This window comes from Mangifera indica, chromosome 4 (genome assembly GCF_011075055.1).
Source record: "Mangifera indica cultivar Alphonso chromosome 4, CATAS_Mindica_2.1, whole genome shotgun sequence".
Classification (NCBI taxonomy): Eukaryota; Viridiplantae; Streptophyta; class Magnoliopsida; order Sapindales; family Anacardiaceae; genus Mangifera; species Mangifera indica.
The window spans coordinates 817793-837380 of NC_058140.1; the positions used below are offsets into that span (position 1 = coordinate 817793).

Consider the following 19588-nt stretch of genomic DNA (forward strand, 5'->3'; position numbering starts at 1 on the left):
TTTTATCAGGCTCAAGAGTGAAGTTCTTTCTGTTTTCAAGGATTTCAAGGCTTTGGTTGAAAACAAGAATGGTCAAACCATTAAATCTTTGAGGTCAGACAATGGTAGTGAATTTACTTTTAACCAATTTACTGAATTTTGTAGGATTATTGGTATTGAACAACAATTGACCACACCATACACACCATAACAAAATGGTGTTTCTAAAAGGAAAAATAGATCCATTATAGAAATGGCTAGATGACTCATGTTTGAAAAAAAGATGATTAGCATGTTCTGGGCAGAAGCTATTAATACTGTAATGTACTTGCTGAATAGACTACCAATAAAAGCCTTGAAAAATAAGACACCATATGAAGTCTGGAATGGTATCAAACCTTCTGTGAAACATTTAAAAGTCTTTGGAAGCATATGCTACTTCCTTGTTCCAGAGTTTAAAAGAAAAAAACTAGACAACAGAGTTAATAAAGGCATACTAGTTGGCTATGGCACTTCAACTAAAGGATACAAAATTTTCTCTCCTCAAGATTATAAAATTATTTTGAGCAGAGATGTAAAGATTGATGAGGCATCAGCTTGGGATTAGGAAGAACACATAAATGTGCAACCAAATTTCTCCTTTAACGATCAAGATTTTAAAGACAACATTAATGAAACACCAGTGAGAAGCATGAGATCATTACAAGACATTCTTTAGAGGTGCAATTTGGCAATCTCTGAACCTATAACTTTTGATGAAGCAAATAACTCTCAAGCTTGGAAAAGAGCAATGCAAGAAGAATTGGAGATGATCAATAAGAATGAGACATGGCAACTAAGGGAAAGATCAAAAGACCATAAAGTCATAGGAGTCAAATGGATATTCAAGACAAAACTCAACCTTGATGGCTCAATATGCAAACATAAAGCCAGGTTAGTGGTGAAAGGTTATGCTTAACAACATGGTGTGGACTATTATGAGACTTTTGCCCCTGTTGCAAGACACGACACTTTAAAGCTACTTATTGCCTTCACTGCTCAAAACTCCTGGCAAATTCAACACCTAGATGTTAAATCAACCTTTTTAAATGGATTTCTTAATGAGGAAATATATGTAGAACAGTCAGATGGATATGCAATACCAGGAAAAGAGAATTGTGTGTATCTTCTGAAAAAAGGCTTTGTATGGCTTTAAACAAGCCCCAAGGGCTTGGTATGAAAGAATAGATGGACACTTGATTCAACTTGCTTTCAACAAAAGCCACAGTGAAACCACCTTATATGTGAAAAATGATAAAACACATCAACTGATAGTCTCTATTTACGTGAATGATATGCTTGTAATAGGAAATCATTATGAGTTTATACAAGAGTTCAAGGATTAAATGAAGAAAGTCTTTGAGATGACAGACCTTGGCATCATGAGGTATTTTCTAGGAATGGAAATTATGCAATCTAATTCTAGAATTTTCATTTGTCAACATAAGTATGTCATGGATATTCTTAAGAAATTTAGAATGGAAGACTGCAAACCAATCTCCACTCCTATGACAACAGGTGATAAGCTGAGTAAAGAAGACAACTCAAGTAAGGTGGACACAAGTATGTATAAAAGTTTGATAAGTAGCCTTCTGTACCTCACAACCACTAACGCTGATATATTATATGTTGTGAGTGTGCTTTCTAGGTTCATACACTCTCCAAGTGAGAAACACTACACTGTTGCCAAAAGAGTATTAAGATATATCAAAGGGATTGTTGCCCTTAGTGTCATGTACTCTAAGTCTACTGAAAATAAGGTAGAGTTGATAGGCTATTCAAATAGTGATTGGGGAGGCAGTGTTGATGACTCTTAAAACACTTCAAGATACATATTCTCATTAGGTTCTAGAAGTTTCACATGGAGTTCTAAGAAACAAGAAACCACAACCCAATCAATAGCTAAAGCAGAATACATAGTTAGGGCATCTGCAGTAAATCAGACTATCTGGTTAAGGAAACTTCTTGATGACCTAGGAAAGAAACAAATAGAAGCAACTAAGATCATGGTGGACAGCATTTCAACAGTATCAATTTCAAGAAATCCAGTGTTTCATGGTCAAACAAAACACATTAAAATTAAGTTTCACTTTATCAGAGAAGTTCAACAATCAAATAAAGTGTTATTTGTTCACTGCAATTCTGAAGATCAACTTGCAGATATCTTTACTAAGTTTTTGCCTAAGGAAAGATTTGAAAATCTTAAGCAAAAGATAGGTGTGTGTCACCTAGAAGCCAAGGAGGAGTGTTGCAGTCATGTCATTTTAGGTGCCAAAAAACTAGGTCAAATGATTAAAAAATTCAGAATTTGCAGATTTTAAGGAGACTTTGTCATCAAGTTGTTGAGATGTTTTTGGTTATTTTTAGCTATAATTTGTTTATATTTTTGTTGTTACAATCCTTGATTTTTGCATCAAGTTTAGGCTAATTTGTTATTTCAAGAATGTATAAATAGTTTGTTGTGGATGAATAAAGATCAGAACATTCAGTCTTAATTTCACTTGCTTCCATTATATCATTTGCATCTGTTCTTACTTATTCCAATAATCCAACACTTCAGTAGTTTTTTTACAATAACTAAAGTTGTTTTCTTGGGCATGAAGCTCTCTAATGCAAGCGCCAATGATGATGATAATGATAAAACGGTATATACATAGTTAGTTTTAGGAAAGAAGATCAAGGAGAAGAAGAAGCAGGTTTAACTCAAAAGAAGAAATGGGATTAATGATGAAGAGTTGTACATAAAAAAAAGAGCCAGAGATCCTGGAGACGGGGTTTGCCATATCTTATCATTTTCTTCACCATCATTTAAATTTCCAATCTTTCGTTGAAGAAGGAATCGAAAGGATGATGAAACAATTTTTCATATTAACTAATAATAAAAATCTAATTAATAATATTAATTTATATTAAAAATTAAAAATTGTCTTATTTACTAGTATCTCCAATGAAATTCATTAACTCTACTCAAAGATGAGTGAGTATTTATATTTTTTTAAATTAGTAGATGAGACTTTATCAATGAATTAAACTTTAAGTGGCAATAAGTTTATTAACCAGAATAAAACCATATGCACATAATTTTTAAGTACGAAATGGATACTACTTTATCTTTAATCACCTTATTTCCATGTTTTAAAATTAATTTTCTCTTGTAATGTGATTGTTTTGAACTTATATTCGGTGATTAATAATCACAGTGATCATTTAAACATATTTTTGAGAAAGATCTTTAAAAAGTTGACGACTTTTCCCTTGACATAGTTCCTCCCCTCCTGCAATTTGTATAGACAATATAATGTAATGTAAATTGGAAACTTGCATGCAGTATGGTTATCAAAAATTTTAATTACCTCTTGCTACTCAATTTCATCCATGTTGGTTCTAGTATGAAATTTCTTCGAACATGACTTACCTGAGAGAAAAAATTTCTACTCAATTATCAAGTCTACTAAGAAACGAAATAGACTCGGTTATGGCGTGATTTGGAGAAACACAGTCCACAGAAATAAAGCTGAACTTGGATATACTAATTGTGAGTAATGATATTTCAAGTTAATTTGTCGTCTATAATACTAAGTCTATAAAGATGGACATGATGGCCCTGAAACTACATCAGAAGAACATAACGCCTCAGACCCACCACTATGCGTCCACTGCACCCACCAGATGGGAACCCTCTTGATAAATGGCAAAAAGAATCCTTATAGTCAAGATGAGAGGCTAAGTGAAACTTTTTAGCCTAACTAGTCAGACCAGTTGCAATATGAAAACAAACTTGCTTTTGATAAGGTTAAATCACATTAACGTGTGAAGGCTTAATATAATTCAACTCTCCTTGTGGATATATAATTGTTTGACTCTTCCGGGTGAATTAGATGTGTAGGACACGGCATATAATTGTTTGACGCTTCCAAGTCAATTCGATGTGTAGGACACGGCTTTATTTGAGATTAAATTTGGAGAAAATTCAGGGTGCCAACTCAACATGACAAAAATTCAAATGGCCATTTGAAAAATAAGGCCAAAAGACTTATTCCCACCCAAGGTACTGTGAAATCTCAAACATATACCCATCAACTTTTAAGAATCCAAACACCCATCCATTACCCAATTTATATTAGAATTTTCTGTTAAAATCAAAGACAAAACTGTTATTTTACTAGTAATATTAAAAAATTATAATTTTATTTTTTTTCATAGATTTTGAAAACCAATAATTTCACCCCATTTTCAAAACTTGGGATTCTTCCCTCCCTCTCTGACGACCATCCGACGCAACGCCAACTAAGAGGAGACGGTGGCAGACATCTCTTCTTCTCTGTCAATGAAAGGAAGTCAACAAAAACAGTTCTTCATCTCCATCGAGGAAGAGATATCTCCATCTCTTTGTAGCCGTCCAAGAGGAGGCGGAGATGATCTTTGTCTCTTCCTGGACGATGACGAAGAGGCAAAGACGTTTCTTTGTTGATAGAGACAAAGATGTCTCTTCGTCTCTTTGTCTCTTCGTTGATGCTTCATCTCTGTCGATTAAGAGACCTTTGTCGCAGTCTCCTCTTAGTTGCTACCGTGTTGGATGGTCACCGAAGAGGGAGGGAAGAATCATAGAGATTTGGAGGTGAAATAGCCACTTTTCAAAACTAGAAAAGTGTTTAAAGTGGGGTGAAATTATTGGTTTTCAAAACCTAGGGGGAAAAAGGAAAAATTATAATTTTTTTTAATATTACTAGTAAAATAATGATTTTACTCTTAATCCTAACAAAATTTAGGTAATAGATAGGTGTTTGAGTTTTTTAAGGTTGGTGGATATGTATTTGAGATTTCACTATGCCTTGGGTGGGAATAAGTCTTTTGGTGGAAAAATAATTGTAGTCCTAGAGGTTGGATCGTTTAATAAGATGTAATAGCATTCACAGAAAAAGAGAAAAGAAAAGAAAAGCCGCGAGATGAAGATCAGTATTTACTGTAGAGATTTAGTGCTCTTCACTAAAGAATAAAAATGCATATTACTAGAGAACTGACTACTATATAACCACAAAATTACTATAACTTGAATCAAACAAGTTGTTTATGTTATTTTATGGAGTGTTTTTGGAGTTAACAACTTTATAAAACAGAAGGATTAAACAATTTGATAAATAAAGCAAATAATGAACAATTTTATAAATTCTTCTCAACTTTTCGAACCATTGTTATACTATTCTACCTCCTACTAATGGAGAAGATAGGGCTAAAGATTAAAAAAAGGGAGTCTGGAAGCCACTTCCTTTACACAATTTTTGTTTTATATATATGGTTACCCCACAAGGTTGTGGTTCAATATTTCCAAATCTTGCAGTTTAAACTACTAGGATATTTATACCCTTAGTTTTACACGTTGACACTCGTAAAGGCAAAAACATAGACAATTCTTCTGTACATGTAAAGACAGAATAATGAACATATTTATAAATTCTTCTAAACTTTTTTATTATGTATAATTGTAAAGAAAGGAAGAAAGATTAACAAGAAACCGAAAGCTAAAGCGGTGCATTTTGAACACCAACTGACGGCACCGTTTAGTAACACCTGTTTTCATTCCTTGAGAAGAATAAAACATCATCAGTTTTTGTTTTTACAATATGAAACAATTTACTCTAGATTACATTCTTCAGTGCTTCAATCCATTTGCACCAATTGACATGAACCTCGATTAAGTATTTCTCTGATGGTTTAGCAGAAGAACAATGAAATGTATGGTAAGGAACATGTATGGTAAAAGCAAGGATATGTATGTGTTCCAAAAAAGAAATTCAAAAGCTGCATATTTTGGTAAATCAATAACCAAGCGTTGGAATTTTAGAATGAATCTTATTTATACATACATGGACATATTTGAAACAAGAACTTGCTTTCCATTTTGTGTTTGATACAGCAAATAGGCTAGCTCCATTTCCAATTCAGAAGAAACAAATGGTATCTATCGTTCACTCTAGATTACATTTTTCAGCACTCAATCAGTTTGCAATAATTTCAATATCTGAAGAAACAACGGGCTTTGGAGGCATCTCCAAGCTTTGTAAATCACCTTCAAGCGTCTGTAATACTACTGGCATGGAAGGCCTATTTTTTGGATTCCATTAAAGCAGTAAACACAAGGGCCGGATTCGATCCAAATGTCTATAAAGATGAAAATGATGGTCCTGAGACTACATCAGAAGAACATAACACCTCAGACCCACCACTATGCGTCCACTGTACGCGCATCAGAAGGGGAATATACAATCACGATAAACGTGAGGAACTTATAGTCAAGATGAGTGGCCAAGAGAAACTTACTAGCCAAACCAGTCAGACCAGTAGCCATATGGGAACAAACTTGCTTTTGACAGGGTTAAAGCACATTAAAGTTTGAAGGCTTAATATAATTCTACTCTCTTTGTCGATTTACAATTCGATGTGTAGGACATGACTTTGTCTGTGATTAGATTTGGAGAAAATTCAAGGTGCCAACTCACAATGGAAAAAATTCAAAGGGCCTTTTGAAAAATTATTGCCGTCCTGGAGGTTGGATCTTTTACTAAGATTTTCAAATGGAAAGTGTAAATTTGAAATAAACATGCACTCACTAGTGATTTTTATTAGGAGTGTGCATGGTCCGATTTGGTGCATTTTGATAGATTTTTCAAACCAAACTGAAAAAATACAGTTTGAATTATAGTTATCAATATCCTAAAATACACGTTACGTATTATATTATATGATACGATATAATATAGATAGAAAACGATACGTATTATAAGGTGTATTAAATTAATATGATACAATAAGCATATCACATGATACAATACATATCTTATAATACGATATATATTATTGATACGAACTAATACATCTTTTTTTAGAGAAAAAGATAGTACATTAAGGGTGTATACAAAATATTTTAAAATATTAAGGATGTTTGTGATATTTTTTAAAATAATGACGTGTCAATTATAATATTTTATTATTTTAATTTTTAAAAGACATATAATATAATATGATACAAGACATAGTAAATTAGGTTTTAATATACAATACGACACACAATTCAACTACCTTAATTTAAATCTTTTAAAATCATTCATTTTTAAATATATATATCATTTAATAAAATTAAGTGAATTGTAGTTTTCTAAAACATAATATATACTTGTAAAATAAATATAATATATATATAAAGAAAATGATAAAATAAATATAAAAAAATAAGTTGTACACTTAATTACTTATTGTAAAATTTTGTCAAACATAGTTATATATATGTATTTTTTAAAAAATACGATTTATGATTTGGTTTGATTTGAAAATCATTTAAATTACAACCCAAACTAAAAAAACGGTTTAAAAAATTTTAGCCCAAACCAAACCATAATTTTTAAGCAATTTGGTTCAGTTTTACAGTTTGAACCGAATTATGCACACCTCTAATTTTTATATTAATGTGGTCAATATTTAAAATTTTTATTATAATGTATAAGTAAATTACCAATAAAATCCTTAATATTTTATTGACCTTTTACACATCATTGTTATTCCTTAAATTTCTATATTTTATTGTTATGTAAAAGGATAAAAATATCAGTTTTACACAAAATAAAAACAATAATTGGAAAAATATTTAAAATGTATAATTTTCTCATATTGATAATATTTATACATTTATTTTCTATTTTTTACATTTCTCATTATTGTCTCTTCCTCTTCGTCTTGCATTTATTTATTTTCAATAAATGTTAATCTCTATTTTTTCTTTTCTTCTCCTACTCATTTTCCATTATCGTATATTCCTTTTTCTTTTTCCACTAATTTCATTTAATAAATGTAAATTTATTTGCTCCTTTTTTTTTCCTACCAGGAAAAATTGATACTAGGTAAAACTTCCAATTCACTTGTATTCTAATATTTTCTAACAATATGTACAACGAAGATACATGTCAATAAAGAAAGAAAATATACAATAAAATAATTAAGCAGCTAGACAAGGGTTTTATTTTGTATACAAGGTAACAAATATTTTTGATCATATCAATTCATATTAATTAGAATATTTCAATCCATATCATTAGAATATGTCAGTCCATTTCAGCTATATCAATCCATATTAACTAGAATATTTGACCATATTAGTCCATATCAAGAGGGCATAAAATATGCAAGTTTAGTTTAGGCCTTAATTGTAATATTGCCTATATATTTAGGATACAAGGGTGCTAAGAGAAGATGGATGGGCATAGGAAGATGCCGAAAAACATCCGTTAGTAACCATATGGAGACTTACTGAAGGAACGTTAGGTTTATGAGTTTTATTGTGTGCATGATGGTAAGAGATCACCTATTTACTGAGTATTTTTCATTCAAGCGTTAGCTAGCAAATCAAAGCTATTTGATTTTGTTGAAGATGACACAAAACCTTGACTGAGTCAAATCCAAATTGAAAATAAGAAAAGTTGAAGAAAATGGTGTATAGCTAAATTGCCACCAATTGTGTGTGTAAATGGTGTTATATATAAAAACAGTAAGGTTATATGAGAGATAGATACCCATCAAGAGCATCATGCACTTAATGACAAGACACATTATTGGCTCATTTTTAGTCAATTTATTCCTCACATAGTTAGCGGGATGCATCATGTACGTCTGTGGTAAGGGTCATCCAAGAATGGTAATTCAGTTAAGCAGTCTTGCAACTATCTATATGTGAAAAAGTAGGGACTGTGACTAGTTTTTTTGTGTGATCATAACTAGTTAACTCAATAGTCCAACCAACATGTGTGCGAGGCCAAGTAATTAGTAGACATCTAGAATGTCTATTGGTTTCATAAGGGCGTCAAATAGGTCTAATTCAACTTAGGTCTTAGTAGTTTGTTTGACATGCCTATGTATTTAAGGCATGAACGTGTTGAGAATAGACGGATAAGCGTAGGTAAATGTTGAGAGGTCACTTACATATTAAGTGTTTTTCACTTACGCGTTCCTTTTACTGGTTTTTCAAGTAAAGGTAAATAACAGAGCATACAAGGGAGCCAACAATCCAACTCAAGTCATTGCATGAGGTTAAGGGGCAATATTATCTTTTTCAGATTTTATGTATTTATTTCAGTTTAAGATTTTATGGTGTGTACTTATGCATTGGTTCTTTTTATATTGACTTTTCAGACACTTGTACCATAGGATATTATTTATGATTTATGAGATTAAGGCATTTCTGATGATTTTATATTACACCTTTTTGCAAGCACTTGAAGGTTAGCTATTTAATATCATGCAAGCACTTTAGTGCATGTCTTTTCAGCTCATATTTCATATAGGGTATACATTTAGAGAAGGGTGTTATATTTAGGGTATTTCATTGACAGTTGGTGATGAAGATAACAGAAGAACCAATAAATAATAAGCAAACATTTTTTTTTTAAAAAAGGAAAATAGTAAACTAAAATTATTGGAGGATAAATTGGTAATTTAAATATTATTAGAGGATAAATTGATCAATTAAATTTGCATTTTAATAGGGCCATTTTTGTAATTTTAATAAAAATAATCACATTGATAATTCAAATTTTTATTAATTGGTGAGGGTGATTTTATTATTATATTAACAAAGGATAAAACAATAAATTACACTAAAACAAATGAAATGCACTCCCAACTTATATGGTTAGAATTTGTCGCGTTACTAAACAAATTAATCCACATGCCCTAAATACATAGGCATGTCACTCAGATGACTAAAGCCTAAACTAAATTTAGCATATTTGATACTCTCATGATATAGATTGACATGGTTAAATATTCTAATTAATACAGATTGATATGATTGACATAGATTGACATATTCTAATTAATATAGTTTATATGACTAAATATTTAATTACCTTGTACACACTATAGGACCTTTGTCTAGCTACGTAATTATTTTATTATATATTTTCTTTCCTTATTGGCATGTATCTTAGTTGTATATATTCTTAGATAATATTAGAATACAAGTGAGTTGAAAGTTTTATTCAATATCAATTTTTCTTGGTAGGAAAAAAAAAGGGGGAACAAGTAGATTGACATTTATTAAATGAAATTAGTAGAAAAAGAAGAAATATACAATAATGGAAAAGGAGTAGGAGAAGAAAAGGAAAAATAGAGATTGACATTTATTCAAAATAATAAACGCAAGAAGAAAAGAAAGATACAATAATGAGAAAGGAAAAAATAGAAAAGGTTAAATGTATAAATATTATCTATATGAGAAAATTATACATTTAAAATATTTTTCTAATTGTTGTTTTTTATTTTGTGTAAAAATGACATTTTTATCTTTTAATGTAATAATAAAATCTAGGAATTCAAGGAATAACAATGACGTGTAAAAGGTCAACAAAACATCAAAAATTATATTAATATTTTACCTATATCATATAAAAAAATTCCAAATATTGACCACATTAATATAAAACCGCTAGTGAATGCAGGTTTATCTAAAATTTACACATTTTATTTGGAAATTAAACTAAACATTGCCATCAATATACAAGCTTCCCTCCATTAACTCAGATAACAATTGCTCTGATGAACCTGTAGAACTGAATTCCATTAAAATCTCATCCCTTATAGAGCAATGTTCAGAAGAAGAAAAAAAAGGTTTAGGAGGCATATCCAAGTTGTCAATGCTTCCTTCTAACATTTCCCTTACTTTGGTAATTGATGGACGATCTGATGCATTCACTTGTATGCACCACAACCCAATTATGCATAGTTTTCTACCAATCCCAATTTCATTTTCAGCCTCATCTTGAATTTCTAAATCTCCTCCCCTCAATATTTGGTCATATGCCCATAACGGGAAGTATTCTTTGCTTGAAGGAGTTTCCATTGAAAAAGAATTCTTTCTCCCTCCAACCAAATCTAATAATAACATTCCAAAACTATAAACATCTGACTTGGAAGAAATCATCCCAAAATTTCTTGAAATCAACTCAGGAGCTATGTATCCTATTGTTCCTCTTGTAATACTAATGGACACAAAATCATTTTCCTTTGGATGAAATTTTGCAAGGCCAAAATCAGAGACTTTTGGCATAAAATTGTGGTCAAGCAAGATGTTATGAGGCTTAATATCGAAATGAAGAATGCAAACATCACATCCTCCATGTAGATATTCAATCCCCCGAGCTGTTCCAATAGCTATTTCATGGAGTTTCTTCCAAGTAAATGACTTTCTTTTACGTCCCTTTGAGAAGATGTGCTTATCAAGAGATCCATTAGGCATATACTCATACACAAGAGCACGATTGTGTCCTTCCGAACAAAATCCCAATAATTGCACAATATTGACATGATGAATTCTACCGATTGTGGAGACCTCATTGATGAATTCTTCTGCACTAAATTTAGAGTTTTTTAACACCTTAACAGCAATGAAACAACCATTATGAAGCTGCCCTTTGTAAACAGATCCGAAGCCACCTTGGCCTAATTCATAGCTGAAACCGTTTGTCATTGCAATTATCTCACAGTAGGAATACCTTTTGGGCATCCAGGATTGCTGACTGTGAAGAAATTTCTCTACGGTATCCACCGTTTTCCTTGTTTTCGTATACTTGATGAAAATATACACAAGTAAAACCGTCGGAGCAAGGATAAATCTGACGATAAGAACAACTGCAACCGTGAAAAAAGAAAGTTAACTCAATGTCTCAATATTTCTAGCTAAGAGTTCATGCCATAGAGCAAGATTTTAATTACCCCACAGAAAGCATACAAAGAGTGCGTCCCTTGTGCCATACCCCCACATGTCCAAATGTGGATCACTGGTATCTACAGAATCACACCGAAAGAAAAGCTGAGAAAAATAATTGTGAAGGAAAATTCTGACAGAAACCGTGCACAGAGGGCAACAATTTTGTTTAATAAATATAGGACGCAACGCAATAAGAACAATAATTTGGTCATGTAAAATATACCAGAAAAATAATGAAATACTTCTCGTAAGGGTTCAAGCATGTAATCCCACAAGTATGACAGATAGTCACCAAAAATGCCTGCATAAACGTGCAAGAAATAGAATTTAAGCGCGGACCGATCATTCACAAAAATTGAGAAAATATAAATCAATTAAAAATATTCAACACAACCTCAACACGTATGTATACAGAAAAATAAGCTTACTTCTGGAGCAATAGAGTTGTTTTGTATCTTGGATGAGCCAAAACCTGTCGAGTATTTCATTATATGAAAAACAAACCGATCTGTTCCAGCGAAGATCAAACCCTAACTGCAGAAAATTCTGGATGGTTTCATAGGAAAGATTTGCCTGAAGAGGAAGAAGCATAGGAATACTTGAAATGAACGAGCATGAATCGTGATAAGAGGCTGTTTCTGAGCTACTAGCATTGTAGACATAAACATGAGACTGGTTTCCGCCCAGACAAGGAACTCTTATGTACGAGGGATGACTGAAATTCGAGGGGCACTTCAAAAACAGGGCTTCTGTGTAGTACTTCAATTGTCCTCCTACATACGGGGAAGATTCTAATTCTAATAAAATTCCCTTTCTGTTGTCATAACCGTCAGAAGTTGCAGAGAATGAAAGAGGTTGGGATGGAAGGGCGCCACAGCTTCGATTGGCTAACTCAACATCAACAACATTAATTATCCCATAATCATAAGAAATTTCTTTCACATAGTATTTTCCAGAACCATATTGTAGGATGAGTTTGTTGCTCTCGCAAGTAAGTTCCCAATCAGAATCACGGATGTCCGATGGATTGGCCTTTAACCGGAACGGGAATCGTATGTCTTTGATGTCTCCACATGAAGAAGAACATGCAACTTGTTGTACACCAATGAATAGAAAGAACAACACAGAAAACATAATGTTTGATGAATTTGATGATTCCCTTCTTCCCATGGTTTCTCCCAAATACCACCAATTTGGATATAAAAATATGTTGGAAATTGGAAATAGTTAACATTTACTAGACAAAATTAAAAAGCGACTTCCATTCAGAAGTTATCTTTGCTACAGTATTGGGTTTGTAATGCATGGTAGTCATTGGTTTGAACTTTCTTGTGATTCTAAAGGAATTGGTCAATTTGTCGTCTATAATACTAAAAGTCTGTAAAAATGAAAATGATGGTCCTGAAACTACATCAGAAGAACATAGCACCTCGGACCCATCACTATATATGCGTCCACTGCACGCACAAGATGAGAGGCTAAGTGAAACTTGTTAGCCAAACTAGTCAGACCAGTTGCTGTGTGGAAACAAACTTGCTTTTGATAGGGTTAAATCACATTAAAATGTGAAGGCTTAATATAATTCCACTCTCTTTGTCAACATATACCTGCTTGACTCTTCCAAGTCAATTAGACGTGGAGGACACGGCTTTGTTTGTGATTAAATTTGGAGAAAATTCAAGGTGCCCACTCAACATGGCAAAATAACAAACGGCCTTTTGAAAAATAAGTGCGATCGTGGAGGTTGGATCATTTACTAAGATGTAATAGCATTCACAGAAAAAAGAACAAGCCACCAGATGAAGAACAGTACTAGTAAAAAAATGTTTGTCCATGTAATATTATTTACAAATAATTACTCATCTTTGCGTGAAAATTGTTTTAATGGAATTAGGATTCGATAATGGCTTGTAAGTTTGAGGGAGAGTATTTCCTAGTATTTTAAAAGTTACCAGACAAAAACAGAGTGGATTTAGTTTTTTCTGTCATGCCTGATTTAGGATAAAAAAGGATAATTGAGAAGAGAAACAATGAATCCAGTGGTGCATTACTATATATAAATTATGATTTAAAGCTGCATATTTCAGTGAATCGATAAACACTCGGGTGTTCAAAATTCAATGCCAGAAAAAATGAGTCTTATTTATACATTGGCATATTTGAAACAAGAACTTGCTTTCCATTTTGTATTTGATACATCACAAAAAAAAGAAATGGAATAGTTCACTCTAGATACATTCTTCAGTGATTCACTCAGTTTGCACCAATTTCAACATTTGAAGAAACAAAGAGCTTTGGAGGCATCTCGAAGCTTTGGATTCCATCGTGCACCAGAGTCTCACCATTGCAAGCTTCTAGCAATTTCCTCATCTTCACTTTCAACAAATTCAAGATTAAGTTTTAGGCAATGATAAGACAAATATCGTCGTCGTCTATTGTTATAACCTCTATCATTATTAATAACAAAAAGAAAAGTCTCATCATTAATATAAATATCAAGAGGTGTAAATCACATCATTAAAAATAGTAATATCAACGATAAATATCTCGTTATTATAACAATGTTTATCCATAACTATTTATAATATCAATAATGAATATCTCATCGTTATAATAATACTTATCGATCCTTATATATAATATCAACAATAAATATCTCTGTCGTCATAACAATATTTATTGGTCACTAAGTATAATATCAATGATAAATATTTTTATCGGTATAACAATATTTATCCGTCACTAAACATAATATCAATAATGAATATCTTCGTCATTATAACAATATTGATAATAAAATTTTGATTATCAAAATATTCATTGACATTAAATATTAATGATGAATATTCTTATCATTATAATAATATAGATAATAAAATTTTGATTCTCAAAATATGTTTAGTGATAAATACCCTTTATCACTAAACATAATTATCAATAATGAATAACCTCATCATTATAACAATATTGATAATAAAATTTTGATTCTTAAAATATTCATTGATATTGAATATGTTCTAATCACAATTATCTCAAAATTTTCATATGATTCACAATTATAAAAAAAATAAGAATAAAAAACTATAAATTTTCTATTATAATAATATTATCTTATAATCAAAACTAAAAAATTGTTACAAGTAATATAAGAATCTATGTATCACGTACAATCAAATGTTTCATGATTTACTTATCGTTTTACGCATCTACAAATTGTGAATACAGATTATATGATTAAAATGTGCAAAACATATATATACACACATAGACACATTCAATCATATATTTTTTCCACAAACTAATTATCAAACAAAGGAAACCAAAATAGATCGAATCATTCGAACATAACAACTTATGACTGGAAACCAAACATATATATACATCATTGGAAAGATAAAATGAGCACTTATAATCAGTTCAATTTGAAGGTTTTGTTGCCCTCAGTATTGGAAACTAGCACGAAAAGCAATTTTCAAACATAGGTCATCATAATACGTAGTCTGAACGAAGATGCAAGCATCAATAAGAAGTAGAACATCGGAATCAAGATGAGAATTCAGGTAGGAAGTCATGAGTATTGTTTTCAAAACTAACCTATTTGAATATCAAACATGCATGAAAAATATTCAAAACCAAGCAACCCAAACATCAATTATCTGAGAGCTATTTTGTCAGGGAACATTGACTTCACAACAAGAACTTTGACTTCTCATCCTCCTTAAGTAAGTCACGAGCAGAAGTAACTCAGGTGGTGCTCATATTTGAAACATGAAGCAACCCACCGAAAATCATTGAGAAAATTAGGACATTTCTTTAACATTACCCCAACACACATATGAAAACAGAGAGAGTCAATGAATAATGAAATTTGAGCAAAATATCAGAATATAATAAAGCTGCTAAGAGTTAACCTGCACAGAAAATCCTGGGTTAATATATACTTAAACATGACCAGGAAGGGCATTCACATGAAACCTGGGCCACATAAAGGAGAGAATACAGACAAATGTGCCCCATCCTCAAGTCATCTTGTACAGCAAAACTTTAATAAGAGACCAATGCAAAGTGTAAAATTATGAGGTCCAATGGGCAAACAACAAATTTACACTATATTTTCTGTCATTAAGTCACCACCTATTTTTTTAATTTAATTTTATATTTGGGAGAGCATCTAGTCATACCTTCATCTCATCTTATCAATAATATTTGGAAATATATGAATTTGAAGCATCTCATCCTATCCAATGGTGTCATGTTAAAAATATAATACCTATCGAACAAAAAGGTTGTCAAAAAGCTTTCATGTTGTCTAGCTTTTAAACACAGTTCTTGAACAATTTTTTTCTAGGAAAGTTCATCATAAAAATGAAGGGGGAAAGATCATTTCTAATTTACAAAAGGTTATGGGAATTTGAGAACCCGAGATCTTGAATAATCTTTCTGATCTTGCAGTATACAAAATTGCAGTTCATATTATGAACTGTGACAATTTTGACATGTAAACTCTTTGTAAACATACAATTTTATGACAAACGAAATGGTGTATGCTTCAATAATTTCAGCTATTAGATGTTCAGGGTACTTTATTTCAGGTGAAAGCTAACATTTGTATTAATCCCACTAAATAAAATAGCTAAAATTAAAGCTAAAGAGCTTTTACAAGTGGATCAGACAAATGAAATGACGTATGCTGCAGGGAAGATTGTTTATATTCCTTTAGCCAATACCTAAAATTTTATTTTATGGCAATGGACTTACCATGGCATCATTGATAGATCTATAAATTAAAAGAGCTTGTATGGAAATGCAACCACTATTCCATAGTCCATATGAACAGTGAGCCAGCCTCCCAAGTTCCAAGCAGGACATTTAGGCAACTCTATTTGGTGCAGGCCCACAAATGACGAAATCAGATCGTGTTATTAACTAAGAGCAATATTGGTTGAGTTTCAAAACATGAATGAAAGATTTTTACTTGCCTGCATCATATGCCACTCCTCAAATTCATCAAACAATTCTAGCCGTTCAATCCTAAAAACCAGAAATCACAGATGAAATTCTTCCTAGAATATTTCAGAAAAATTGGCAAGCTTCCCAACAAAAAGCATATAGAAAAAAAGTGAGGGAAATTACTGCACTTTATATCCTATAAATAATTCAGTAGAACCATAAAAAGAAGACTTCCTAACAACACAGCCCATGGATTCTCCTATCCAGTAAAGACAGAATCTTTAAAAGTAGCAGTGGTACACGCACATACAAGGCCCCAGGCCTCCTGCAGGCCAGCCAAGAAATTATGAAGTTCTCATTTAAAATTTACTCAACAGCCAAAAACATCTAAGCATAAAATTATACACTGATTCAAAAAATTGACGTGATCTAACTCTGGCACACATATTGCTAAACCCAGAACAATGTGTTAAAACCATACCACAATTAGTAACTGACTTGCAAGCACAAACTGTTAAGCATATGCCTGCATGAGGATGCCTTCCTTAATCAGATCACCCTTGCGATTTAAACATAATCATTAAAACAACAATTTCAAAAACTGATTTTATCAGCTTTGAAACTGCAGTAGTTTAATAGACAGATTACAATGTTATGCGGACCAAAGGATGATATGATTTGAGATTCAATTACGAAACCAAAACCCTGACTCAAGAAAATGCTTGCCAAAACTTTTTTATTCAATCATATAGATAAGAAAACACAAAAACTTCAAAATAAATTTACAAAATTACTAAGACAATAACAATCATGGATTTGTTTCTGGTCCAACAAAATTGACGAACAATTAAAGCTAAACCTGAAAATGAATTACTGAACTTATTAAAATATATACATAAACCAAACAAGAAAACAGCACATATTTTAAGCATATAACATGTAGGGACAAAGCTTTTATAAAAATTATGCACAATAAGTAAAACAAGAAAAAGAATTTAGCTATGGCGTCAAATAGTATTGCAAAACAATCAGTTATTACTGTCTAAAGCTCATTACACATATCAAGGCCTCTGGAATCATATTGGTGCAAACAGTTTTTAAAATACATAAAGAGCATGCCTTTGTCTCTCTTGAACATCAACAAAATTGCTATAAACTTTCAGCATGTCCCAGGCAACAGCACTCTGGAGCATCAAATAGAATTATAAAAATAAGAGTACACACAAGAAATCAACAATAACAAATTTGATTTTTATTAAGCATCAGCATCAAACAACTACAAAAATTTGATCATTTGCTGCACAAAAGCATCATCTGGGAGGATCTGTTGAAGAACCACAACAAAACATATCACACGTATAGTTATACTCTAAGATAAATTAAACCTAAAAACATCATAAATTTATAAAGGAAAAAAACTGTGAAGGACGTTAATAAAGAAGATGAAACTACAAAAATCAGCTTCCACTTTTGAAAAGGCATATAACCTGCTCATATAAGAAAAACACTGCTGTTGAAAAAGTTTTTGCAGCCCATCCAACAACAGCACGACTTGAATCGGGATCCAAGTATATTAAAGCGCACTCTGCAATTATAAGAGTTAGCAGGCTGATAAAACATCAGAATGAAGCAACTTAATCATTTTTTCAAGATTAAGACAGATGACTACGATCTTTGTAAGAATTGCATATAAAAAACAAATCGGGAAGAGGAACTACTTACCAACAAGAAAAATGCCAGAGATGTCGGCGACGAACACTACAACAAACAAAAAAAAAAGGCTTTTACATCAAAATCACACCAGAAAAACCCAACAACACTGTCCCTCACCCTTCCTAAAAAAATTTCATTCTTAAATCAACAAACTCAACATCAAAACTCAAGCCACCTTCACAACCATACTAATCACAGTTCAACCGAAACTTACATTACTAATATTGCTCGAATTTTAATATTAAAAGAAACAAATCGATAACATAACATAACCTTAAACCTCACAAATCATGCACTACAATATCCAAATATATATGCAATCTTTTCATGTTTAAAATCCTAAAAGTTAAGCACTGTAAAATCTATATACTTACATAATCTAAACTTATGTTAAACAGTTTTTCAATTCATCACAATTCAATATATGAAAACATTTACTGAAGCTTAAAAAAAAAGCACTAACATGTCTAGAAATTTTAGCGCAAACACCACGCGTACTCCTTTTAGCAATCGTATTCTCAAACACAGACTCTTGAGTTTGGGCCAGCATCAACTTCTCCAACATTCCGGCACACTTGAGGCTGACATCCACCGTCGTGGAGCTCCCCTTACTCACCTTCGTGGACGCATTATCTCTCAAATAAGCAAACGCTCCGGCCACCGCAATGAACGTGTGCGATGCCTCCTGCGGCCCCTCCACGGTGGCGCGATCAAACAACAACCCAATCTGCCCCAATTTAAACAGCACTGCCGCCTTCTCTAGATGAATGTTCTGTTGACTGGCCTTCTGCTTGGTCTTAAACGCATCATACCACAAAAACGTAATCGTATTGATGTGGTCCTTGTCAGGGGAGATAGGAAAGAGCGTCTCCACGAGGCAGAAGGCCTTGAAGTAATTTATGGAGATTGTGGCGCATGGAGAGCGTGGGGTCCAATACGCGCTTGATGTAGGAGCGAGTTGCTTTAGCATGGGGAGATCATCCTCGAGACTGATCACTTCATGCTCAAAGTAAGTGAGGGAAATGAAGTTGCGCAAGGGATGCTAGAAGTCAATTGAAGACGTCTTCTTGTTGACAATGGCGAGCATGATGTTGGTGGTGGTACAGGAGGGGACGGTGGAAGGTGATGACTTGGACATGATTCGAGAGAGTGAAA

At 32.3% G+C, this 19588-nt stretch overlaps 2 protein-coding genes and 1 long non-coding RNA gene across 4 annotated transcripts; all 3 read right to left on the minus strand.

Moving 5' to 3' along the window:
• Positions 1–10397: 10397 nt before the first annotated feature.
• LOC123214889 (LEAF RUST 10 DISEASE-RESISTANCE LOCUS RECEPTOR-LIKE PROTEIN KINASE-like 2.5) lies at positions 10398–12985 on the minus strand. Its single transcript, XM_044634900.1, has 4 exons — positions 12199–12985; positions 11994–12071; positions 11776–11847; positions 10398–11691 (listed from the first exon to the last, which is right to left on the minus strand). The coding sequence occupies exons 1-4, from the start codon at positions 12938–12940 to the stop codon at positions 10541–10543; spliced, it is 2043 nt and encodes a 680-aa protein (XP_044490835.1). The 5' UTR covers positions 12941–12985; the 3' UTR covers positions 10398–10540.
• A 3311-nt stretch (positions 12986–16296) lies between these two features.
• Positions 16297–16887, minus strand: LOC123212788. The gene is made up of 2 exons (XR_006501613.1): positions 16746–16887; positions 16297–16649 (listed from the first exon to the last, which is right to left on the minus strand). It is a non-coding gene; the product is annotated as an uncharacterized LOC123212788 (long non-coding RNA).
• Positions 16888–17838: 951 nt separating this feature from the next.
• Positions 17839–19588, minus strand: LOC123215149 (vacuolar-sorting protein BRO1-like). 2 transcript variants are annotated; one of them, XR_006501958.1, is made up of 4 exons: positions 18897–19588; positions 18443–18478; positions 18208–18305; positions 17839–17904 (listed from the first exon to the last, which is right to left on the minus strand). XR_006501958.1 is itself a non-coding variant. In XM_044635220.1 (3 exons), exons 1-3 carry the CDS (start codon positions 19401–19403, stop codon positions 18294–18296), a joined length of 555 nt encoding a protein of 184 aa, XP_044491155.1. In that variant the 5' UTR covers positions 19404–19588; the 3' UTR covers positions 17846–18293. The 2 variants fall into 2 exon arrangements, 1 of the variants encoding a protein (XP_044491155.1); XM_044635220.1 differs by having other exon boundaries at positions 17846–18305.